At 40.2% G+C, this 27,934-nt stretch overlaps 1 protein-coding gene across 1 annotated transcript in view; it reads right to left on the bottom strand.

Moving 5' to 3' along the window:
- Positions 1 to 20,912, bottom strand: part of RSBN1L (round spermatid basic protein 1 like) — an 85,308-nt gene extending 64,396 nt beyond the window's left edge. Inside the window, exon 1 of the mRNA XM_058524101.1 lies at positions 20,342 to 20,912. Coding sequence (XP_058380084.1) covers positions 20,342 to 20,912 — 571 coding nt within the window. The remainder of the gene's footprint in view (positions 1 to 20,341) is intronic.
- Positions 20,913 to 27,934: the final 7,022 nt, after the last annotated feature.

Below are 27,934 nucleotides of genomic sequence, written 5' to 3'. Positions count from 1 at the left end.
TAATTCTCAAGTTAATCAGAAAGGAAAAGTAAGAGTAAGAAAACCTTGATCCAAACCTTACATATCAAAATTTTCAAAATGCACCATAGACCTAAATGTAAAACCTAAAACTATTAAGTATCTAAAAGAAGATCTATGTGACCTTGTGTGAGACAAAGCTATCTTATTTAAGACACAAAAAGCACAAACCATAAAAGAAAAATTATAAAGTGGACTTCATCAAAATTAAATTTTTCTGCTGTGAAAAAGTGTGACAGACAATATTAAGGGAATGAAAAGCCAGAGAAAGGGAGAATACACTTGCAAAATACCTATCTAATACAGAATTTGTACACAGAATATGTGAAGAACTTGTACATACAATATGTAACAAACTTTCACAATTTAATAATGAGAAAACACCCAATAAGAGACAATTTGAACAGACCAAAGAAGAGATAGGGATGGAAAATAAGCACATAAAAAGACGCTCAACATCACTAGTCATTACGGAATTGCAAATTAAAACAATGAAATACTACTACATATCCACTAGGACGGCTAAAATTTTGTAAACTGATAATATCAAGGGATGGTGGGAATGCAAAATGGTACAGCCACTAAAGTGGCTTTGTCAGTTTCTTATGAAGTTAAACATACACTTACCACACAACCCAGCAATTCCACCTCTAGGTATTTACTCAAGAGAAATAAAAACATATATCCAGGGAGTGACGTCAGCATCATGGCGGAGTGAGCTTTCCCGTGAATTCTTCCCCCACAAAATACAACAAAAGTAACAGCCACAGACCAACAACGGAATCCCAGACAGTGAAAAGCTGGAACGGAGGGATCCACACTGCCGCACATCTGAGAGCGGAACGTGCTGGGCCCCCGGAGGAAGTGGGGAGAGGTAAGGAGAACTCCGCTCCCTCCCCATCAGATCAGCGATCCGGTCCACGCGGCTCCCAGAGAGGGGGGAGGGGCGGCCCTCGGCGGGAAAACTGTAGCTCTTCGGGCTCTCTCAGCCAGTGGGAAACTCCCGCACAGAGGGCTCAGAGGAGCCACAGGGCTACCATCAACATCTGAGCAACCCAGAGAGCGGATAAAGAGGGGCAAACGAGAAGCCTCCCACGTCAGGGACCCAGAGGGCAAAAGAGAGAGCTCCCCCCTCCCCGCAACCCGGAGTCTGCAGCTCGACCAGATCTAGCGGTCCGAGGCAGACCTGAATAAACTGGACTGGACTCGTGGATCGCAGTGGGGAAAAGAAACAAAACAAAACAAAACAAAACTGCGGATCGCAGCAGAAAAACTGGGGCAGAGCGCAGGGGGCTTAGACTACACAGCCCTTTACCACCACACAGTGGCGGCAGGTGGAAATTGCAACCAGAGACTTCCAGGATGAGGAAAATCAAAACCAACACAGGAACCACAATGCAAAAATATATGAAATCACCAGACCAGAAACAAAATGACAAGCACCCAGAAATCAACCCCGAAGACACAGAAATCCATAAACTAAATGACAGAGATTTCAAAATAGCTATCATAAAAACACTCAACGAAATACGAGACAACACAGACAAACAATTAAATGAGATTAGGAGTTTCTTCACAAAAGAGATTGAAATCATAACGAAAAACCTATCAGGGCTGATGGAGATGAAGAACACAATGGAGGAGATAAAGGAGAATCTGGAATCTTTAAAGAACAGAGCTGACAATATGGAGGAAAGAATTAGTACTTTAGAGGATAGGAATACAGATATACTCCAGATGGAAGAAGAGAGAGAACTAAGACTAAAAAGAAATGAAGAAAGACTCCGAGAAATATCGGACTCTATCAGAAAATGTAACATAAGAATTATAGGTATTCCTGAGGGAGAGGAGAGGGAAAGAGGAACAGAGAGCCTATTCAAGGAAATAATAGCTGAAAATTTCCCAAATCTGGGGAAGGAGCAGGAAATACCAGTAAGCGAAGCCAACAGGACGCCTATATATATTAACAGACAAAGGCCTTCACCACGACACCTAGTGGTAAGGCTAGCCAGGGTCAACGACAAAGAAACAATATTAAGGGCAGCTAGACAAAAACAAAAAATAACGTACAAAGGAACTCCCATCAGGCTCTCAGCGGATTTCTCAACAGAAACTTTTCAGGCTAGAAGAGACTGGAATGATATATTCAAAATACTAAAAGACAAAAACTTTCAGCCAAGAATACTCTATCCAGCAAAAATATCCTTCAAATATGATGGAGAAATAGTAACTCTCCCAGATAAACAAAAGCTAAGGGAGTTCATGGCCACGAGACCGCCACTACAAGAAATACTCAAGAAGGCCCTCAGGCCTGAAAACAAGAAGAGAAAGGGAACACAAAGCTTGGAGTAAGGAGAAAAGTAGGTAGACAAAATCAGAGAAATAGTAGATCTTTACCGGAATAGGTTAGCAACCACTTAAATACTAAACTCAAAGATCAAAGGAAGAAATTCACCAAAAATAAATTTAACCTCATCACTGTAAACACACAGCCACAACACAAGATAGAATAAGGTATAACAAGAGCAACTTAGAAGGGGAAGAGGAAAGTGACTGAATTGACTTAGTATAAGGAAATAGGAGGCTATCAGATAATGGACTATCTCATACAGAAGATTTTTCGCCCAAACCTCAAGGTAACCACTAAACAAATAATCAAATTAAAACCACATATGATAAACAAAGAGAAAACTAGGAGAATCATAAGACAGAACAACCAAACAGAATTGGCAGTCCAAAACAAATGGGACAAGAAACAAAGGAAATGCAAAAGAACCAGAAAATAAGTGACAAAACAGCAACATTCAACCCTCATATTTCAATAATTACCCTAAATGTAAATGGATTGAACTCTCCAATCAAAAGATACAGAGTGGCAGGATGGATTAAAAAGCAAGACCCAACAATATGCTGCCTTCAGGAAACACATCTTAGCACTAAAGACAAGCACAGGCTCAGAGTGAAAGGATGGAAGACAATACTCCAAGCTAATGGCAAACAAAAGAAAGCAGGTGTTGCCATACTCATATCAGACAAAGTAGACTTCAAGATAAAACAGGTTAAGAAAGACAAAGAAGGGAAATATATAATGATAAAAGGGACACTCCATCAAGAAGACATATCACTTATAAATATATATGCACCCAACATAGGAGCACCAATGTACATAAAACAACTATTAACAAACCTAAAAGGAGAAATCAACAACAACACAATAATAGTAGGGGATCTTAACACCCCACTTACAGCAATGGATAGATCATCCAGACAAAAAGTTAATAAAGAAATATTAGACTTAAATGAAAAACTGGACGAGATGGACCTAGTAGACATATACAGAGCACTCCACCCAAAAACAGCTGACTACACATTCTTCTCAAGCGCGCATGGAACATTCTCTAGGATAGACCATATGTTGGGAAACAAAGCAAGCCTCAATAAATTTAAGAAGATTGAAATCATAACAAGCATCTTTTCAGACCATAAGGCTATGAAACTGGAAATAAACCAGGAAAAAAAAACTGGGAAAGTGACAAAAATGTGGAGATTAAACAACATGCTACTGAACAACCAATGGATCATTGATGAAATTAAAGGAGAAATCAGAAACTATCTGGAAACAAACGAAAATGATAACATGCCATATCAAACCATATGGGACGCAGCAAAAGCGGTCCTGAGAGGGAAACTCATAGCGATACAAGCCCACCTTAACAAACAAGAAAAAGCCCTAATAGACAACCTTAAATTACACCTAACAGAACTAGAAAAAGAAGAACAAAAAAAGCCCAAAGCCAGCAGAAGGAGAGAAATAATAAAAATCAGAGCAGAAATAAATGATATTGAGACCAAAAAAACAGTAGAAAGGATTAATGAAACAAAGAGTTGGTTCTTCGAGAAGATAAACAAAATAGACAAACCCTTAGCCAGGCTAACTAAGAAAAAAAGAGAAAAGGCTCAAGTAAATAAAATTAGAAATGAAAGAGGAGAAATTACAACGGATACCATGGAAATACAGAGGATTATAAGAGAATACTATGAGAAATTATATGCCAACAAATTGGACAATCTAGAAGAAATGGATAAATTCTTAGACTTATACAACCTCCCAAAATTGAACCAAGAAGAAATGGAGAATCTGAATAGACCAATCACAAGTAAAGAGATTGAAATAGTAATCAAAAACCTCCCAAAAAATAAAAGTCCAGGACCAGATGGCTTCTCCAGTGAATTTTACCAAACATTCAAAGAAGATTTAATACCCATCCTCCTCAAACTATTCCAAAAAATAGAGGAAGATGGAACACTTCCTGAATCATTCTATGAGGCCAACATCACCCTGATACCGAAACCAGACAAAGACAATACAAAGAAAGAAAATTACAGGCCAATATCGCTGATGAACATTGATGCAAAAATCCTCAACAAAATATTGGCAAACCGAATACAACAATATATTAAAAAGATCATACACCATGATCAAGTGGGATTTATACCAGAGACGCAGGGATGGTTCAACATCCGCAAATCAATCAACGTGATACATCACATCAACAAAACAAAGAATAAAAACCACATGATCGTCTCAATAGACGCAGAGAAGGCATTTGACAAGATACAACATCCATTTATGATAAAAACTCTCAATAAAATGGGAATAGAAGGAAAGTACCTCAACATAATAAAGGCCATATATGACAAACCCACAGCTAACATCATACTCAACAGGGAAAGACTGAAAGCCATTCCTCTGAGAACAGGAACGAGGCAGGGCTGCCCACTCTCACCACTCCTGTTCAACATAGTACTGGAGGTTTTGGCCAGAGCAATTAGGCAAGAAAAAGGAATAAAAGGAATCCAAATAGGTAACGAAGAAGTGAAACTCTCACTATTTGCAGATGACATGATTGTATATATAGAAAACCCTAAAGAATCTGTTGGAAAACTGTTAGAAACAATCAACAACTACAGCAAAGTTGCAGGGTACAAAATCAATCTACAAAAATCAGTTGCATTTCTATATGCTAATAATGAACTAACAGAAAGAGAGCTCAAAAAGATAATACCATTTACAATTGCATCAAAAAGAATAAAATACCTAGGAATAAATCTTACTAAGGAGGTGAAGGACCTATACAATGAGAACTACAAGACATTATTGAGGGAAATCTACGATGACATAAAGAAATGGAAAGATATCCCATGCACGTGGATTGGAAGAATAAACATAGTTAAAATGTCTATATTACCTAAAGCAATCTACAGATTCAATGCAATCCCAATCAGAATCCCAATGACATTCTTCACAGAAATAGAAAAAAGAATACTAAAATTTATATGGGGCAACAAAAGACCCCGAATAGCTAAAGAAATCCTAAAGAAAAAGAACAAAGCAGGAGGCATCACAATTCCTGACTTCAAAACATACTACAAAGCAATAGTAATCAAAACAGCATGGTACTGGTACAAAAACAGACACACAGATCAATGGAACAGAATTGAAAGCCCAGAAATAAAACCACACATATACGGACAGCTAATTTTCGACAAAGGTGCTAAGGACATGCAATGGAGAAAGGAAAGTCTCTTCAATAAATGGTGTTGGGAAAACTGGACAGCCACATGCAAAAGAATGAAAGTGGACCATGTGCTATCGCCATTCACAAAAATTAACTCAAAATGGATCAAAGACCTGAAGGTGAGACCTGAAACTATAAAACTCATAGAAGAAAATATAGGCAACACACTATTTGACATTGGGTTTAAAGGAATCTTTTCGGATGACATGCCTACCCAGACTAGGGAAACTAAAGAAAAAATAAACAAGTGGGACTTTATCAGACTAAAGAGCTTTTATAAGACAAATGAAATCAGAATCAAGATGAACAAACAACCAACCAGCTGGGAGAGAATATTTGCAAAACATACATCTGACAAGGGGTTGATCTCCATAATATATAAAGAACTCACACAATTGAACAACAAAAAAACAAACAACCCGATCAAAAAATGGGCAGAGGAAATGAACAGACACTTCTCCAAGGAAGATATACAGATGGCCAATAGGCACGTGAAAAGATGCTCAACATCACTAATCATCAGGGAAATGCAAATCAAAACAACACTAAGATACCACCTCACGCCCGTTAGAATGGCTATAATCACCAAGACAAAAAACAACAAATGTTGGAGAGGATGTGGAGAAACAGGAACCCTCATACACAGCTGGTGGGAATGCAAATTGGTGCAGCCTCTATGGAAAACGGTATGGAGATTCCTCAAAGAATTAAAAATAGAGATGCCCTATGATCCAGCCATCCCTCTACTGGGAATCTATCCAACGCACCTGAAATCAACAATCCAAAGAGGCTTATGCACCCCTATGTTCATTGCAGCGTTATTCACCATAGCCAAGAAGTGGAAGCAACCTAAGTGTCCCTCGACTGACGATTGGATTAAGAAAATGTGGTATATATATACAATGGAATACTACTCAGCCATAAAAAAAGACAAAATCGTCCCATTTGCAACAACATGGATGGGCCTGGAGCGTATTATGTTAAGTGAAATAAGCCAGAAAGAGAAAGACAAACACTGTATGATCTCACTCATATGTGGAATATAAACCAACACATGGACAGAGAAAACTGGACTGTGGTTACCCGGGAAGTGGGGGTGGGGGGTGGGCACAAGGGGTGAAGGGAGTCATATATGGGGTGATGGACAAACAAAAATGTACAACCCAAAATTTCACAATGTTAGAAACCATTAAAATATCAATAAAAAAAAAAAAAAAAAAAAAAAACATATATCCAACCCAAGATATGTATGTGAATGTAGCAGGCTTATTCATAATCGTCAAAAACTAGAAACAATCCAAATGCCCACCAACTGGCAAATGGAGAAACAAATTGTGGTATCTCCATACAACGAACTACTCAGAAATAAAAAGAAATGAACTGATTAATGCAACAACACGGATAAATCTCAAAAGCAATATGTTAAGTGAAAGAAGCCAAACACAAAAAAGTTAGTGTATGATTTAACTTATATGACAGTCTGGAAAAGACAAAACTATTGGGACAGAAAACAGATCACCCTTGGGACCAGAGGTAGTGGGAGAGCACTCAGTGGCAAGAGGAACTTTCTGAGGTGCCAGAAATCTATATCATGACTGTGCCAGTGCCCACTACGTACACTTACCAAAACTCATAGAACTGTATACCGAAAAAGGATGAATTTTATTTCATGTAGATTATACCTCAATAAGCCTGATATTTTAAAAGGCCAAGAAAATTCTGAAAAAGAATATGGAGGCAGGGGAGCCTTGCCCTATAAATACCAAAATCTACTCTAAAGATACAGCAATGATGAGGGTGTCACTTGGGCAGAAATGAACTGACAGAAATAAATGTAAAGAATTGAGAATCTAAAAATAGGCCCAAGCACATGTGATTTTTAGTATATGATAAAAGCTGGCATTCTATATCTGTGTGGAAAAGAAGAACTATTCAATAAACGGTGTTAAAAACTATCTAATTATTGGAACAAAATTAATTTGGATTCTACGTAATTTTATGTCTAAATAAATGCCAAATAGAGCGAAGATTTCCATTTATAATGCCATTACAGATTTTGTAAACAAACTCAGATTAAAAACATAAAATATCTTCTTTGTACAATGTAGTAATGAGCTTCATTTTTTGAGGTTAGAGTATACAAAATGGCAATTCTGATAATTCAGGGTTAGTCAAACATAACTCAATTAGTATTATCCACACAATTCACTTCCTTTCTAGCTCTCATGACATTAATACCTGCCTCTTGTGCCCACTTGACAATATGCCCAATGTCTGTGAGCTGCTGGTCAACTTCTCATCCCATTATCGCCTTTCTGGTGTTCTCACTTTGAAATACCTGCCAACATTTTCCTGACAATCAGACATCTCTTCTGAGCAGGGAAAAAGGGCTGGAATGTAGTGAAACTCATTCATTTCCCAGTTATCAAGTACCCAAAGGCTGAGGGCCTGACCGGAAACAAGATCATCACAGCCCCAGATTCCACACAGCTTACAGTCTAGTGAAGAAGACAACTAAACAAGTGATTAAAATGAAGTGAAGAAAGTCAGGATAGAAGTGCAAAGTGATATGGGAGGAGATGGCAAGGTGACCTAATTTGGTCCAGGGAGTAGCAAAGGCCTCCCTTCAAGTTGACTCCTCAAGGATGAGTGGACATTAGCTAGGTGGAGTAGAAGTGTAGAACTAGGAATGGAAGGATAATGGGTGGAGCAAATTCTAGGCAGCAAGGGGCATCGAAGAGAAGCTGAAGAGCTAAACAAGAATAGGCTCGGCCAGAGCCTTGGAGGACATTTTAAGGAATTTGAATATCATCTCATAAACAGAAAAGTGACATGATCAAATATGCATTTAGATCTTTAGTCATCACTTAGGCTGTAGCATGAAGAATGAGTTGAAAGATGACAGGTCTGGAAGTAGGGCGCCCAATAAGGAGGCAGTTACACAATAATCCAGGCTGGAGATAATGGTAATCTGGACTAAGACTAGTGGAAAGGACAAAGCGAAAGCAGAGAGATATAAAAGATAGTGGCTAGAAGTGATAAGACTTGGCTACAGGCTGGATGAAGGTAAAGTGTAGAATCCAGTTTTCAAGCTTGAGCCTCCAGATATATGATGGCACTGAGATCAGGAATATACAATAGCAAGACAAATTTGGGTAAGGAAGACTATGAGTTTTGAACATACCAATTTTACAGTTCTATGGAATATCTAATAGTGGTTACACCAAAGGAGGTAGTTGAATATATGGATCTAAAACTCTGGACTGAGCTAAGATGTGGGGAGTGCTAACAATAGACACTAGAAAACTAACAGGGTGATTAGTAAAACCAGAGAGAAGAGTAATTAAAAGGGCCCAAAACAAAACCAAATGCTAAAATAGTAGCAGCAGAGAGAAGGAAAATGGTGGGGGAGGCAAAAAGGGGGAGGACAAATGGAAGGTAAATTGTTAGACCAGAGTAGAGGTTAAGGGACTATGCCTAATCTTGGTTTTTTTAGACACCTTTTAAAGGCTGTAAAGAGCTGGTTACCTAAGAACTAAGAGAAGATCTGAGATTATTTGCTCCTCACAGAAAAAGCAACCATTGCTGTCTGACACTGTAAGGAGACTTTTAAAAGGGTCCCCTCCACACACGCATACTGAAGCACACACACAACAACTGAACAGAATCTCCTATATATAGAACAACATTTTTAAATCTGACCCACTGACTCACCACTAATTTGAGTTGCATCTGGTAACAGAACTCTAATATAAGGTACTTGCCTGCATCTCAAACTCATATCCATCTTTTCAAACCAGTTCTCCTGCAGGCCTACCGACATCTTTCAATAATATGCTTATTCTCTCCATCTGAAACCATAAAATTATATATAAATCTCCCTTTCTTGAAACGTATTTGATAATCATGATGCCCTATCATATATTCCTTCTCGAAATCTTTTCCTTTCCGTGTTCAGGAGTACCAATCATTTTATCACTAAAATCATTTCATTTTACTACTATATTCTATATCCCTCCAATATCTGTCTCTAATTTTTCTTGCAACCAATCCATCCTACACAATGCTACCAAATAAGTATTCCTAAAATACCAATTTGAATATATTATCACTCTACTAAAACCTGTGCCTTGCTGCTGCCCACAGAATGAAGTCTGAACTCCTTATCCTGGCAAATAGAAGGTAGACTGTGGCAGACTTTCAACTGCCATGCCGTCCTATCTCCCAACTTGGTACAAAATCACCAAGCCCAGCCAAATGGTTCTATTCACAGACCACTGAACATGCCGTGCATACTCCTGTCTACAATCTTGCTCACACCATTTCCCCTGCTTAACAAGCCTATCTCCATCACCTCCATTTACCTAAGTCCTACTCTTCCATCAAAGCCCAGTTCATTTATTTGGCAAACTATCTCACCATCCTGGAGGGAGGAGATCTAAAAACATTAACATAGTCTGCATAGTAGTTTAGAGCTGGAGCTCTGAAGTCAAACTGTCTAAAGATCCGAAAACTAGATTCACTACTTATTTTATATCCTTGGACAAGTTACTTAAAATTTTTGAGATTAGCATTTATCAAAGGCTAATACCTAAAACTTTAAAGAAGTTGTGAAAATTAAATGAAAATACATAAAAAGTGCTGAGTACAGATCTATAAATGTTTATTATTTATTGCTGTTTCTGTGCTCAAGAAGCTTATCGTCTAGATCAGTTGCATCCAAGCACTCACCGCATCAGCATGTGGCTCTCAAAAAAGCTTGAAAGAATTTACTGATTCTGATATTTTCATTATCCTCAAAGGAGAAAACTGAAGAATGATGAATATTTATTCCCTTAAGATATAAAGTTCATCAGTGATTCAGCCAGAAAACGAACCCAGGACATCTGCTTTCCGGAATATTGCTCCACATGTCAAAGCAGTGCAAGTGATTCTGACTTAACTAATATCTAAAGAAAATGTATACCCTATCTATAAAAAAGCTAACAAGAACAGATACTTAAAATTGCAATGCCAAGAGGAAAGATAACATTAATTTCTTAAGAAAAAAGTATTGTTTATTTTTTATTTCACATCAATCATTGAGTGCTAGGCAAAGATCATAAAACAATGCCTGCACTGAAGGAATTGATATAATCTAGTTAAATGGGAATTCATATAGGTATATAGTTAATTTATATTAGCCAACAGAGGACGTTATGAAAAAGATTATAATTTTGGAATATATATAATATTTAACACACTACACTAATGTATACAGTTGGCCCTCCATATCCATGGGTTCCGTATCCATGCAACAAAAGGCCTAGTATGATCGCGTCTGTGCTGAACGTGTACAGACTTTTTTTTCTCGTCATGATTCCCTAAACAATACAGTTTAACAACTATTTACATAGCATTGTATTACGTATTATAAGTAATCTAGAGATAATTTAAAGTATATGGGAGAATGTGCATAGGTTATATGCAAATACTACACCATTTTATTTAAGGGACTGGAGCATCTGCAGATTTTGGTATGGGGGGGTGGTCCTGGAACCAATCTCCCACTGATACCTAGGGAACACTGTATTTACTATATTAAATAAATATTGGTAAGGCCTTTTTATTTTTGGCCCATGTTACCATTACTGTAATAGATTACCAATTGTAACTGATAGCTACAATCTGTCTTTAACTACAAGCATTCTGCAAGTAACTTTCCAAAATTCAAACTATGGTGAATTAAGAATTCAAGAAAAGTGTTTACCATAATTCATATCAATGAATTTATAGTATTTATTTTGGTACCCAAAATCAAAACAGACTGCCAAATTTTAATCTAGATATAAGAGCAGCAATTTATTTTGAATTCTCCTCCCCCAAAACTAATTCATTTTTTATTTAGCAACAGTTTGGCATCATTCTTTAACCCTCAACGAAATGGGTGACTCAGGCAGGGATCATTAATTGATGCTAAAGACATTAGGTAAGAGATAGTTGGGGAACTGGATATTCACAACGCATGACCCCACAGATTACAAACTAAATGCAAATAGAAAAATGAACTATTGGGCCGGCCCCGTGGCTTGGCGGTTAAGTGCGCGCGCTCCGCTGCTGGCGGCCCGGGTTCGGATCCCGGGCGAGCACGGACGCGCCGCTTCTCCGGCCATGCTGAGGCCGCGTCCCACATACAGCAACTAGAATGGATGTGCAACTACGACATACAACTGTCTACCGGGGCTTTGGGGGAAAAATTAAAAAAAAAATTAAAAAAAAAATTAAAAAAAAAAAAAAAGAAAAATGAACTATTACAATGGTAACAATGGTCACCTCAACCAAGCGATCAAATTTAGCATCATTACTAATGGCACAATCTGAATATTATATGCCTCCTGATGGTATGTAATATAAAGTACACCTATGAAATTTTCTTACTCAAACTATTTAATATGAATTTAATCAAGCCTTTATACCTAACTTACAGTTTACAAGAAATACAGAGGACCAAGTTAAATACCACCACAATAAAACAATTGTTTAAAAATCATGAATACAGGAAAATCTACAAGATAACAGGTACGTTGAACTGGTATTTTCAAAAAGTCAATGTCATATGAAAAAAAAAGTGAGTGGGACAGTTCTAGATTAAAATAAACTAAACAGATGTAGTGTGTTTGGGGCACAATGGGAGAACTGGGAGTAACTGGAAGAATTTTTATATGGACTGGCTTTATGATTATTTTCTTAAGTGTTTTAATATTATTGCGGTTATGTGGTTACTTTTAGGAAATGAAGGCTGAAATATTTAAGAATGAAGTATCATGACGTCTACAATTTACTTTCAAATGATTCAGCACATATATATGATAAAATATTAACAGCTGTTGAATCTAGGAGGAAAATCTACATGGGATCATTGTATTGTTCTTTCAACTTTTCCGTATGCTTAAAATTTTTTATAATAAAAAGTTAAGAAAAAAGAAATAACTGGAAGAAATTTTTAAAGTTCATCTTTACTTTCTTCTTTCCTGTTTATCACAGTCTAAAGGGAAAAAATTAAGTGAACTGTAGCATTGTGCAGTTAGGCTCAGACCCTGGCAGAGATGGGGTTGATCCAAATTCTTTACACAATAGCTATGCAAGACTCGGAGCAAGCCAGCAAAAACTCAGAATTTTAATCTAAAAACATTGAGATAATACCACGGCATATGGCACTCAATAAATGCCTTTTCTTTCTCCTACCAAACCCCAATATTTTATTTCCTATGTTGATGTGGCTAACTGCACACTGACTTCACAAGTACCTGCTTCAATTAGTTATCATGGGGGTTTTTGTTTGCTTACTTAGATTATTTACTTTTCTGATATTAAAGAGTTAACCTAACCCTTAGGCACTACTGGTGGGAATGTAAAATGGTGGAACCACTATGGAAAATAGTTATGGAAAACAGTTTCTCAAAAAAACTAAAAATAGAATTACCATATGATCCAGCAATTCTACTTCTGGTATATACCCAAAAGAATTGAAAGCAGGGACTCAAACAGACATTTGTACACCTACGTTCATAGCAGCAATACTCACAATAGCCAAAAGGCAGAAGAACCCAAGGGTCCATCAAGGGATGGACGGATAAACAAAATGTGGTAAATACCTACAAAAGAATATTATTCAGCCTTAAAAAGGAAATTCTGACACATGATGCAACATGGATAAATCTTGAAGACATTATACTAAGTGAAATAAGCCTGCCACAAAAGGACAAATACTTTATGATTCCACTCATATGAAGTACTCAGAGCAGTCAAATTCATAGACAGCAGAATGATGGTTGCCAGGGGCTGGGGGAGAGGAGGAAGAGAAAAAGGGGGGTTATCCTTTAATGGGTATGGAGTTTGTTTGGGAAGATGAAAAAAGTTCTGGAGATGGATGGTGGTGAACAGTTGCACGACAATGTGAATGCACTTAATGCCATGGAACTACACACTTAAAAACAGCTAAAACGGGGGGCCCGCCACATGGCCCAGTGGTTAAGTTCAGCGCACTCCACTTCAGCAGCCTGGGTTTGGTTCCCAGGCACGGAACTACACCACTCATCAGTGGCCATGCTGTGGCAGTAACCCACACACAAAATAGAAGTTCAGGGTGAATCTTCCTCAAGCAAAATGAGGAAGACTGGCACAGATGTTAGCTCAGGGCAAATCTTCCTCAAGCAAAAAGAGGAAGATTGGCAACAGATGTTAGCTCAGGGTGAATCTTCCTCAGCAAAAAAAAAAAAAAAAAAAAACAGCTAATGGTAAATTCTATATTACGTGTATTTTACCATAATTTAAAAACATAATTTAAAAAGAGTTAACTTAAAAGTGAAATAAGCCAGGGGGCCGGCCCAGTGGCACAAGCAGTTAAGTGCACGCGCTCCGCTTCGGGGGCCCGGGGTTCGCAGGTTCAGATCCCGGGCATGCCCCGACGCACCACTTAGTAAGCCAAGCTGTGGCGGCGTCCCATATAAAGTGGAGGAAGATGGGCACGGATGTTAGCTCAGGGCCACTCTTCCTCAAGAAAAAAGGGGAGGATTGGCATCGGATGTTAGCTCAGGGCTAGTCCTCCTCACAAAAAAAAAAAAAAAGTGAAATAAGCCAGAAAGAGCAAGACAAACAGTGCATGATTTCACTTATATGTGGAAGATGAACCAACACACGGACAGACAGAACTGTTTGGTGGTTACCAGGGGCTAGGGGGGTGGGGGGTGGGCACAAGGGGTGATAAACAATAATGTACAACAAAAATTTCACAATTAAAAAAAAAAAGGAGCACAAATAAAAAAAAGAAAAAGAGGGCCGGCTCTGTGGCTTAGCGGTTAAGCTTGTGCGCTCCACTGCAGGCGGCTCGGGTTCGGATCCTGGGCACGCACCGCTTCTCCGGCCATGCTGAGGCCACGTCCCACATGCAGCAACTGGAAGGATGTGCAGCTATGACATACAACTATCTACTGGGGCTCTGGGGGGAAAATAAATACATAAATAAAATCTTAAAAAAAAAAAAAAGAGTTAACTTAAAAAATATACAAACACATCTATTCCAGAATAAGATATATCAAACTGTTAATAACAGTTTGAGAGTGGGGGAGAATTTCACTCCTTAAAGTACACACACGTGTGTTGTCGAAATTTCATAAGCATTATTAGTTCAGCAACGGAAAAAATTTCAATTCTAGTTATTTTGTGGTGAAATGATATATGCTGGGAATATGCTTTAAAATACTAGGGCAAAAAATAAAAATATGTGGAAGAGGGGAAATGAAACATAAATTGTGAAATGTTGATAGCTGTTGAAGCAGGGTGAAGGGTAGACTCAGAATTCACTATATTGTTCTGGTTTCTTCTGTACTACTAAAAATTTTTCATGATAAAAAGTTAAATATTTTCAATCTACAATTCAAGAAAAAAGTAATATGTACAACATAAAGTTTAATGTACCTTCAAAAATAAAAATGTTTGAAGTCATAAAAATGTTAGTTTAGTTGGTAAGAATGCATTTTTATTATTGATTCCCTTTAATCACACAAATGCAAAAAGATTTTATAAAAGCCACAATATTTCATCATAATTCTTTTTACTCTAACACAAATTAAGTATCATTATTTTTTCAATATCCTATTTTAAGTAGTCTATCCATAATTTGAAAGTTTAATTCATTTAAAGATGGTGAAAAATTAATGACATTTACTATAATAACTTTAAACCTCTGGAATATAAACTTCTTTCAAAAAGTTAGTATGGGGGCCGGCCCTGGTGGTGTAGCAGTTAAGAGCACACTCTGCGCTTCAGCGGCCCAGGGTTCGTGGGTTCAGATCCCAGGTGCGCACTGACAAGCACTTGTCAAGCCACGCTGTGGCAGCATTCCATATAAAGTAGAGGAAGATGGGCACGGATGTTAGCCCAAGGCCAATCTTCCTCACCAAAAAAAGAGGAGGATTGGCATTGGATGTTAGCTCAAGGCTACTCTTCCTCACCAAAAAAAAAAAAGTTATTATGGTTCACACTAATACATATCAAAAATTCCCAGAAACGAGGATACCAATGGGAAAACTGTACAGGTTATACCTATCCACAAATTCAGTGATACTAAATATCTCCAATGTGTTAGGCTGGAAAGAAGGGTTAGGAACCAACATCCCTTACAAATGCCTACACTACGCCAGGTTCATATAATTCTAATAACCATGCTATGAAAAGGTATCCCTATATAACAGATAAGTATGGGCTCAAAAAGATTAAGTGACTTCACCAACGTCACACAAATAGGAACTAATCAAAAGAGGCCAGAATTTAAGATCTCTTCTTGAAAAATATACCCAAATGATAGGAAGAAAAAAAAATAGAAACATAAATTTCATCTTTGATGTAACTAGGAGATATATATTGTAACTGTAACCTGCAATACAATGTACGAAGACAGAAAGCTGATGGTGGAATGGTAAATGACTTAGCATAATGGAAGAAGGTTGATATAAGTCCCTACACAAAGAGATATTGACAATCCTATTGACTCTGCAGTATTCAAGAGAGGCTTAGAAATTAGAGGCACTGGAAGAGCCAAGAGGGCAGAACAAACCCCCCTCCAACCCCCCACCCCCCACATACATTCCTAAGGGAATGAGAAGTATGGTCTCCATCAAAACTGAATCAGACTGACTCCAGGCTCAGGGGCGTCCCACACAGAAAAATGAAGAAGGGAAATGTTGATATGAAAACAGGGAGACTAAGTGAAAATTTATAAACTGAATGGTGATTTGTAAGCTTTCTTCTCCCACCCAGCACTAGAACCCTGCCATCTAAACTCACTACCTCTGCCAATCCTCTCCCCTCTCTCCATTATTCCACTTACACAGACAGAGAGAAAAACGAAGGACCTTGATCTGCAGAAACTGAAAGCCTTCTTACCCACCATCCAGAGAAAAGAAATCAAGACAAAAACATGAGAGTTCATGAGTCACTAAGCCATGCTCATGCATGCCCAAGGAGCTTTCAATCAGCTTTGGAACTTTCTCTTGAATATAAAGGAACTGCTAAGGATCACACAAATTTGAAGAAAGCCTCCAACAAAAAGAAAGAGACCAAAACAAACAGAAAAAAGAGCCCAAAACAAACAGAGGAACCAAAAACAATGCAAGAAACAGAAGAACGTGTCAAAGAAACTATAATCAATATCCTTGAAGAGATAACAGAAGATGCTGTACCCATGGAAAACAGGAAAAGATGCTATAATATAGGAATAAAGAACAAGAGCTCATAAAACATTTTTTTAACAAGATAGCTGAAATTTTAAAATTCAGTGAAAGGGTTGAAATCTCCCAGATAACAGAACAAAAGACAACGTTTTGGAGATCAAATTTTTCAACATCGACATTGGAAGTCAGGCAGTAAGGGAACACCTCCAAATTTTTGAGGGAAAATGATTTCCACTATGGAAATCTCTCAACAGCCAGTCAAGTGTGAGAGTAAAAATAAAATCGCCAAAAACTTATTTCCCATGCATTCTTTCACAGTAATACTAGGGGAAACCAAAATGAAGGAATAAACCAAAAGGAAGGCTTGAGATCCAGAAAAAAAGGACTCAACAAAAGTGAAAGAAATTCCCAGAATGTGAGCTAAGGGAAGTCCCAAGATGACAGCTTTGCAACAGGCCTAAAGAGAAAACAATCCAGACTAAAGCAGGAAGAAGGACAGCTACAGAAGGGATGACTGCAGCAACAAATGGAACTGCTAAGTTTATCTGACAGATCTGACCATGTGGAAAATTGTACTGAGAAGCATTTTATGGAGCTGCTGGAGGGTATAGAAAAACTTTGCCAGACAAAACTAAGCAAATGAAAAAATGAGGCATGAAAAACACAAGGTTACAAAAGAAAACGAAATCACTGTAAACGACTCAGTAGTGACAAATACTTGGTCGTAACGATAAAAAGTCTGAATATAAATTTAACCTAAATTGTGGAATAATAATATTAGAAAGATAGGCAAAAGTCTAGTTTGAAAAATCTTCCAACACCTCTCTCTTTAAAATCACTGACGTCTACATACCTCAAATTATTCAATTCTAAGAAAAGCCTCTATTTTCATTAGAGTTAAATTCTGGAACTACACTTTCAAGGCAAAAATTCAGTGAAATGGTCTGCTTTTGTCTTGGGATACTTCACCGGGTCATTCTAAGGGAAAAAATAAGTTAATAAATGCAAAGCAAAAACACTAACAAAAATTAGAAGATCTATACAAGTTTTATTGGTTACTGGAATCAGTTAAGGCACTTTGTTATCTAAAACTATGTTTGTTCTGTTGTTTGCTATAATATAATTCTAAATGTTGGATACTTTCAGTACATGTCCACTTTTACCTCCACATTTACCAATTCAATAATTTATTCCATCTTACAGGAAAATGGGCTGTGAACTCTTCAGCTGATTACTTCTATAAGCACCAAAACCTGGTTTTAAAAATCCAAAATCGGGGCCGGCCCTGTGGCTTAGTGGTTAAGTGCTCGCGCTCCGCTGCTGGCGGCCCGGGGTTCAGATCCCGGGCGTGCACCAACACACCGCTTGTCCGGCCATGCTGAGGCCACGTCCCACATACAGCAACTAGAAGGATATGCAACTATGACATACAACTATCTACTGGGGCTTTGGGGGAAAAATAAATAAATAAAATTATTAAAAAAAAAATCCAAAATGTTTTGCACTTTTTCTTTTTATAAGAAATAAATTTAACTTTTATGTGATGACTCAGGCTATCATGCAAGTCAGCTACAGCACGCTGACTAGACAGCCTCAGAGTCTTAGGCGTGTAAGACATCAGCCCTTATATTAAATGGGCCTAGACTGGTATGCTTTTATAATTCTCTTGTTCATCACTCTTAACTTTCAAATCTACTGTCAATGATCTTTCCTCTATCTGGATCCACCCACCTTTGGGTTGACACTGAAAAGTAATCCTTCTCTTTGATTTTTAGTTTTTCTTCAATAAAATATCAGCATTTCTGCCAGAAAAATGCAAATTTTACAATAGTGCAAATATGGAGTCACTACTCAAAAAAACCTACATAGGCCATGGAAAAACATCTTCCTCACATCTTAATGTAAAAGCTATCATTGCTTATATTCAGTCTTAATAATAAGCTGTAGCCTTCAAAAAGAGGGATTCTAAAGGTAATTGAAAAGATTAGAAAAATTTCTCTAAGAGCCATTTCATTTTAGGGCTATTTATGTGCTCCGTATTTTAAGGTAGCATTGTTAAAGAATGCTTATTTATTTTCAGCCATTCCAATACACCGACAATGTTATACTCATATTCACTTCCTCATTCAAAGAACCTAGAGCAAATACACTGTTTACACATCACAAATAAGACTGATACCGAGCTGCAAATGTACAGACTTTCAGGCACTTATAACTTTTAAATGTAACCACTAAAACAAAATAGCTTTAAAATAATAACCACCTAAAATTCCGGACTAAAAGTAACACAAATTCCATCCTCAAAACCACTTTCCTAGAAGCAACACTCCGCAAAGCTGAGAGATCTTTACCTTGTGCAGGAGTCCCTGATGGCTATGCTTAGACGTCAAAGCTTTGCTACAGGCAAAACATCAAGGAAGAAGTAACACTGTTGCTACATACTCGCGTGCAGCGTTTGTAAAAACTGTGAAAACAGCCATTCTAATTCAAACGTACAGAGAATGTTTCGTGATTTAATCTACTATTAGATCAGCAATGCTAAAACTGCCTGACATTTCATTTTTCCTAAAAAAACAAAAATACTTTGACAATACTGTATGTCAATGTATATACGTACACTTAAGATCTTTATGTGATTAAGCTTTTGATCCCATAAAGATCTCATTTTCAACCAGTCTCCATGTTGTACCACTCTCAGATCATTGTGTATCAATAGTTAAAAAGGTAGGACCATCTATTTTAAGGCAGTACTGTCTGAAAATCATACGACCAGCCTACATTTTAAAAGAAAACTGTCAAGCGCTGTCTAAAAAGGACCTTTAAGAATTTGCCTTTTTCTGATGCTAAAACATTTTGCAGCCACTTGATGTGGCCAAAAAACGTCAACGCTCCTGATTCTATCATTTGCTGCAGGAAAAAAGAATATGGCTGAAAATTCTTTCTGAAGAGTGGTATTTCAAACAGGACCACTCGGAACACTTAAGACTACGGAGCGGAGCGGAGGGTGGAGGGAGGGTACCTTACGAAACAGCGCGCTCGGGGCCCTGCACACTACCTCATTTCCCTAATAGGGATGAAAAGCTCAGGCCTCTGGTAGCTTCCAGCTGACGCCAATGCTCTGCACACCCCTTTTTTTGACAGGATTTCTAGCGTTGGAGCCCGTGTCACAAGTAGGAATTCCGTGATCACATCAACGGTCTAACGATCATTCAAGCATCTTTTGCGAGACCAAAGCCTCCCGACGCCCTTCCCTCCCCTCTCCCCCCGGAGCCGGACACACCTAGGCGGGCCCTGAAGACCGAATTCTACAAGCCCCGCAGAGCATGAACTGGGAGACAGGAACCATAGCGAAAACAAGAGTTTCGGCCATTGCCCTCGCGGCGACCAAAATTACAGGCTCCATTTCCTGTCCCCATGGGGACCGCACCGTCGCCCGCCGAGCACGGGCCGCCTCCGCCCCCCAGGCCGCGCACGCGGCCCCGCGGCCCCCGCCCGGGCCCCGCCGCCCGACCCTCCCCCCGGCGCCGGACCCACCTCGCGGCGGCGGCTTCACCTCCCCGTTCTCCTCCCGGGCGGCCCCGCCGGGCTCGCCCGCGCCGCCGAGGCCGTGCCGCCTCCGCTCCTTCTCGCGCTTCTCCTTGGGTCTGCGCGGCTTGGCGCGGGCCGCGGCGGCGGCGGCGGCCGGCAGCAGCAGGCGGTGGGGCTGAGCGTGCAACAGCGCGGAGGACACCAGCAGCTTGCGCGGCAGCGGCTGAGACGAGGACGCGGAGGCTGAGGAGGGGACGGCCGCGCCGGCGGAGAAAGAGAAACCGCTCCGAGCGGAGGCCGGGGAGGGGGCGGCCGGCAGCGCGGCGAAACTCCAAGGCGCCGGGCTGCCATAGCTCTGAGGCGAGGGAGTCGCCGGCGCCTGCAGCTGCTTGCTGTTCCCGCCGCTGCCCCCTTCCCCGTTCAGTCTCCGTGGCGCCTTCTTCTCCTCAGTCCGGACCTTCTTGGCGGACAGAGGGCCTGGTGGGTCCCGGGACGGGGGCTGCAGCTTGCCGAACGGTTCCTTCTCGGCGGCGGCGGCGGCAGCGGCCCCGTGCGCGGGGCTCGGCGGCTCCGCCATCTTGCGCTCCTGTTGTATTTACTCTCCTCCGCTCCGGGCGCGGGCCGGGCCCTCCGCGAGGGGCGGGGCGGGGCGGGGCGGCCGGGCCTCCGCGGGCCAGCCGCGCTGAGGGATCCCTCCAGCGACCAATCAAAGCGCGAGTCTCGAGCCGAGGAGGTGGGACCGCCGAGTGCGCCCACTTTGGAGGTCACAGCGCGGCGGGGCGCGGCCAGTGGCCGAGCGAACTGCGGGGGAGGGTCTGCAGTTGTCGCCAGAGTGAACTCGGCTGCCCCGTGAGGTCTGGAAAGAACCCTCACTCCAGACCCCAAAGTCTACCCCAGCCCGGGTCGCGCTCGTCTGTGCCTCGATGACTGTTCTTGTATCACTTTGTCTTTCTTTTTCCCTGGGCTCCCTTGGGCCCCTCCCCGCCTCTTCGCGCTCAGAAAGCCGAATTTCGTAGATGCTCAGCTCAGAGGAGAAAATTTTGCCGGGAAGTAAGTCCTTTCTATTAGGCGGTGGTCGATTGATGGGAGGGGCTGGAAGTCACTTGGTGTCCGGACAAGATGTTACTGTTGCTAAGATCGTCAACTCTAGAGCTTTGAGGGAGATAACTTCCTGCAGACCTAGAACTTGGGGATTACTTCCGAGCTTGAAGGTAAGACTCTCCGTGGAGAATTTTTAACTTTTGTGATCGGATCCTTCAAGATTTTAATTTTATTGTAATTATTATAACTCAGACGTGCTAAGAAAAATCCGTTAGCGACATTTATAGGTGTTTGAAAAGCAAGGATTTTTTTAAGTGTGTTTTAGCGTTTAGTTAGCACCCTGAGTGTTCGATGTTTTGTAAGCGTGTGCTTTGATTTCTAGCTAGAAGATAAGGAATTTGGGGAGATGAGTTACGGTAATACGGTTGCAACCAAAGCGAGGAGCGCGATTTTACTTTAACTCTGAGGTTTGCATGAGATCAAAAAAGTCAGAGGAGGAGATGTAAAAATAAAAGTAGTCAAATCAGGAGGTGACCAGTCGGAGGATATTTTGAGTCCTAAAAAGAGCTCTAAATTTTCTGTAACTTTCTGGAAAACAGTTAAAAGTAGCTTTCCAGGATTACCAATTCTTCTAACCTCATGAAGTTGGAATTCTTTATTTCGTTTCTACCCCCCCCCCTTTTTTTTGGGGGGATATTTTGGAGTCAAAATTTAATACTGGTTTTATAAACTTGTTTTTTTTTAAGTACCTCAAATTTTTAAAATAATGAAAGTATTTACTTCCTGTTAATAGATAACAATGAAAGCAAGTGAGAACGTTATAGTTGGAATTGACTGGGAGCAGATGTCTTCATGAAATGTAGCATTGGTAGAAGAGTGGACAGCGAGGATGGTGCTGGACATCATCTGCTACTAACTGGCTTTGTGACCTCGGTCAGGGTGCTTCATCTGTCAGAACTTCTCTTTTATTTGAGTAAATTTGATTACATGATCACTAATGTCCCTTCCACACTCTAACCTCTGCCGTATTCAAGAAGCTTTTCGAAATCACACTGAAACCATTACAATTAAAATAGCTTCTTAGTTGTTGACCCTCCAGATATAGAGAAGTATGTCTTATATACATTAACATAGTGCCTGAAAACTTGCACCACTTATTCCCTCATCTCCCACACAGAAGTCTGGAAAATCTGACTTTGTACAGGCCTGGCTAAAGTGTACTCTCACTTGGGTGAATTTGTCACTCCTTGCACTATACTCTTTTATACTATTATATATTCTTATCAGGCCTGACCCTAAATTTGCAGAGCCTGGGCAAGAGTTTGGCTATGGAGGCTCATATACCATGTGTCTAAATATTTAAGTTATACATCAAGATAACAAATTATTATAAAAAATATATTCTACTCTACTACCTTGACAAATTTACTTACATATTGATCTGGAAGACCAGGTTTGAATTTAGAATTCTCAGACCTCTAGAGTTCTCAGACTGACCCAGTTCTCTTCCCATTCCCAGCTTCTTCACCGATCACACCAAAAGAGACCATGCATGCATGCTGACATGTCCAAGCTTATGTCCACACCTCTCATCCCCTGCAAGTAGTGATGTGTCATCAGCAGCTCTGTCTGCCCTCAGATCTAGCCAGTTCAAAAGAGGAGTGCAGGCTCCAGGCAGGCATGGTCCCTTGACCTCATGGATTCTTTGCCGTTTGCAGCAGGAGGAGGGTCCTTACCCAGGTCTAAGGGCAATACTGTTATAAAAAATTCTCAGTTATCTGTTTTCTCTCCCATGTAAACAGCCATTCCCTTTCAACTAGATTATTCCTAACCACATTGGACTAGGAGAGAATTCCCACCACTATCACCAATTCCTATCTGATCATGTCACTTTCCTTGCTTCAGATCTGTCAATGACTTCCATTGCTCTTAGAATAAAGAGCAAAATCTTTAATATGACCTACAAGACCCATCAAAATCTAGCCCTCCTTCCTCTTCTATATCAAGGTAAAAGATCTTTAATATCCAGAATGCATCATGCTATCTTTCAACATAGAAATATTACATAGGGCCGGCCCTGTGGCTTAGCGGTTAAGTGCGCGCGCTCTGCTACTGGCGGCCCGGGTTCAGATCCCGGGCGCGCACTGACGCACCGCTTCTCCGGCCATGCTGAGGCTGCGTCCCACATACAGCAACTAGAAGGATACGCAACTATGACGTACAACTATCTACTGGGGCTTTGGGGAGAAAAAGGGAAAAAAAAAAGGAGGAGGAGGATTGGCAATAGATGTTAGCTCAGAGCCGGTCTTCCTCAGCAAAAAGAGAAGAATTAGCATGGATGTTAGCTCAGGGCTGATCTTCCTCACAAAAAAAAAAAGAAAAGAAATATTACATAGGTTGTTCCCTCTGGCTGGAATGCTTTTCTCTATATGTGAGGCTCATGTGAGGGTTTGGATAATGGACATAACGGAGACAGATATCATGAATAGCTCCTATATGTCTAACCTGCATGACATGATGGACAGTGGTACCATTCACTGAGCTACGAAACGCTGGAAGAGTAACAAGTTTGGGATACTCTTTTTGACCTTGGACCTGATGAACATGAGGTGCCTGTAAGACATCACGTCTTTTGGATCTCAGCTCAAGCCAAGCCTCACTTCCTTGGAGAGCTACCTTCTCTTCCCTGTCAAGACTAGATTCTTTCCTTGTTTGTTCCTTTTCTTCTCATCCGCATTTCTTTTTGCTTTTGTTGTGGTTGCTGACTCACTGATAATCTCTCCCGTCCGTTTCCATTCCCTCCTCTATAAGAAGAGCTCTGTTGAAAACATAGTACCCTATAGCCTGCTTCTCCATCTTCTTGTCTGAAACCTGGCTGCCCTCTGAGGACACAGTCTGTACTTTTGAAAGTTGCTCGTTCTCTCTGAGCTGGGGATCACCTCCCCAGTTCTGCATCACACAATTTCAGGTTATTACTCCTCTTTCAATGTCATGCAAGAAGTCCTTCCTCCTATGGGATTCTGTGGTATGGCTATACCATCCTTGAGTGACTTCCTGCTCGTTTTACCACACTTAATGAAGACTTGGATACTTGCTCTTGTTCATCCCTTCTACCTTCCAGCCATCATTTTAACTGACCTCAGTGTCCATGCTAATAACCTATCCAATATTCTTGCCTCAGTATTTCTTCATGGTCCTCCATTTCCATTGTGTTTCAGCCACAAACTCCAGGGGACCCTCCTTTTCATCACCCTTCCATCTCTGAAATCTTAATCTACAGCTTTCTCACTCCTCTATACCATGCCCTTGCCCTTTGACCCCAGGAGAACTCCCAGACTCTAGATCTTTCTTTTTCACCTAATTATGATTGTCAGATAAAATATAGGACACCCAGTTAAATTTGAATTTCAGATAAACAATGGATAAATTTTTAGTATGAGTATGCCCCATACAATATTTAGGACATATTTATACTAAAAAAAAGTATTCTTTGTTCATCTGAAATTCAGATTTAACTGGATGTCCCTTTTTATTTTCCCAAAAAATGTGGCAACCCTACACTATTCCATCCTTTCTATACTTTCTTCCCTATCCAACCTAGAACCTGTGGTATATAATTTTTACCTAAAATTTGCCAGCACTTCAGTTCCTTGCCCTTGAATTCTCTTCATCTCTATGCTGCTAACCCCCAACCTCAAGTCATTACCTCTCCCTGCTCTTCTACATCCAGGCTGCTGAGCATTGCTCCCTCTCTTCCACTGAAGTGCTGAGGATACTCGGGGATCTGTCATTACTCTTTATCTCACTCTGCATACTTCTTTGTGATATTATACATCACAGTGTCTTCTGATATATCATAAATGCTGACAATTCCCAAGTCTTTCTCTCCTGCCTTGACCTTCCACCTGATTCCTGGCTCGAATCAGATACCAAGTGGATGTCACCACCTGTGCAGCCACAGACTCCTCAGACTTTATACCACCCATTCCAGTCTTCCCATGCATCATTCTCTTGCCTTCCTTATCCACCTTGTCATTCAAGCTACAAACCTGGGAATCTTCTTTGACCTCTTTTTTTCCCTCACCCTCTACATTCAGTCAGTCACTGTCTCTGGTCATTTTCTCTTCTCCATTCCCGTTGCTGCTTCTTGCCTTCAGGCCTCAAGTCAGCTTGGATTTTGTCAATGATTTCTGTCCTAACTGGTCTCTCTGCCTCCAGTCTTCCATCTTCTAAACTATCCTCCATGCAGCTACCAAAATTATATTTCTAAAATGTAAACCTTATTATGCTTCAGTCCCTTCAGTAATTCCCCTTTGCCTATGGGATAAAAGTCACACTTTTTATTGTAGATACAAGCCATTCTTGATGTAAGCCCAACGCTCCTATCTCTCCGACTCTCCTGCAGCTTCCCTCTGTTTCATCTATTTGTAACTATGTGTAATTGCCAAAAGAATTGCACTCCCTGTCGCTCTGTGCATTCTCTTTCGTCTGCCTGGAATACCCTAGCAAAGTTCTGCTTATCCTTCAAGATTTGGTTCAGGCGTCTGCCTAGTACTGTGCTTCCTGACCTGCCAAATCAGAGTTGATCATTCCTTTGCGCCATCATCATTCTGCTTAGGATCATTTAACACATAGGTCTCTGCTTCTGGCCTGTGAGCTCCTCAAGGGCAGAGATAATGCATTATTTATATTTGTATGCATAGTGTCTGGGACATGGTCAGTGCTCAATAAATATATGTGGAAAAGAAGTATATAAAGTACAGGTTTGTGATCTTTATGATAAGATGAGGACCAGAGGGTACAAACTTAAATACCAAATGGTCTTGGTAGGTTGAAAAATAATAGGAATAAGGCAGGTTGAATGTAATAGGAAGTGGTGAGGACTGTGCCTTATCTATAAGATACATTTGCTTCTCAGCTCTAGCTGATTGTTCCCATATTGAAATGAAGTGGGCCTACTTGCTAAATATCTAGATTTTTTAATGTGAAGTTTCCTGAGAAACTATGCAAGCTGAACAAAACATACCTGTGGGTCAGATAACCCAGTCTGACTTCTGATCTAGAAAAGAGTGGCTTAGTTTGGTTTAGGTAGCTTTTGAGAGTTTTGTTTGTTTGTTTGTTAATCCACAGCCCTTCCTTTGTCAGTTGCTGGAATAGATGCTAAGCAAATATACTCAAACTTCCAGCCATAATAAATGTGTGTTAGCGGTTCTTAGAGCTGTCCTCTGTACGTCTTAGAGTCTGGTTTCTCTGTACATGATGTCTCCCAACATTCCTTAGCCGAACTGCCTTTTCTCTCTGCAGGTGTATACTATCCTCTGGCCTTGTTCAGGTTCCTGACCCCCTTGGATAAAGGTCCTTATGCTTTATGAAACCCTGTATTAACCTTAAAGACATGTCTTTCACCCTTCTGGAATGGACATCTCAAAGTCCTGCCTCTGCCACATTGATCTGCTCATGTTTATGTGTCATTCGCATTTGAATCATCACTGGCCAGTTGTAAAGGGTGGTTCTATGCTTTAGGAAACTTGACCTTTTCAACTTTCATGTTGTCAGTTCTAATTTAGTCCACACCTAGTACAGGGGCCAGAGAACTTGTTTGGTAAAGAGCCAGATAGTAAATATTTTAGGCTTTGCAGACCATATGGTCTCTGTGGCAACTACTGCTTATATCGCAAAAGCAGCCATAGCCATTATGTAAATGAATGGGTGTGGCTGTGTTCCAGTAAAACTATAAAAATAGGAGGCAGGATAGATTTGGCCTGCAAGACATAGTTTCCTGACTCTTGCTCTAGGATTTTTTATTTCTACCTTTACACCATGTGAAAAGACAGTTGAACATCTCATGCCACACTCCCTTTGCTCATGCTGCGTTAGCCACACTCTCAGTTCCTTGATTATGCTGTTCCTGCCTGAGACCCTTTGCCCAGGCTGTTTCCCCTGCCTGGATGCTTCCTCCCTCCCACCCCCAACTCTCTCTTTTTGCAGATGTCATTAAGGGCCATCCTTGACCATTCATTTTAAGCTGGCTCTCTTTTCCTTATTGTCTGTCACAGCATTCTCTTTCTTTCAGAGCACCTATCACAGTTTATAATAATTTTACAATTATTTCTTTACTTTTCATCATCTGTCTTCCTCAGTAAACAGGAAGCTCCATGGGGACAGAGACCATATCTTATTCACTAGTGTATCTCTAGAATCTAGCAAAATGTCTTGTACACATTAAAAACTCACCAAATGTTTATTGAATGGATAAATCAGTCAGTGATTCAGCCTGAATTCTGATTAGCCAATTTAATTGTTTTCACTGGAAACTGATAGAATAGTTCAATAGTAGTCCAAAGGTATATACACCAAAAAAGTCAAAATTTTAGCTTTCTGATGAATCAAGTTATACCTACATGTGTGTTTCAGTCAAAGTGACTGTTTTTAACGTGTTAGTTTCTCTCTCTCTCTCTTTTTTTTTTTTTTTTGCAGAGGAAGATTGGCCCTAAGCTAACATCTGTGCCCATCTTCCTCTACTTTATATGTGAGATGCCTGCCACAGCATGGCTTGAT

Source organism: Diceros bicornis, chromosome 3 (assembly GCF_020826845.1).
Source record: "Diceros bicornis minor isolate mBicDic1 chromosome 3, mDicBic1.mat.cur, whole genome shotgun sequence".
NCBI lineage: Eukaryota > Metazoa > Chordata > Mammalia > Perissodactyla > Rhinocerotidae > Diceros > Diceros bicornis.
This window is presented reverse-complemented; position numbering and strand designations above follow the sequence as displayed.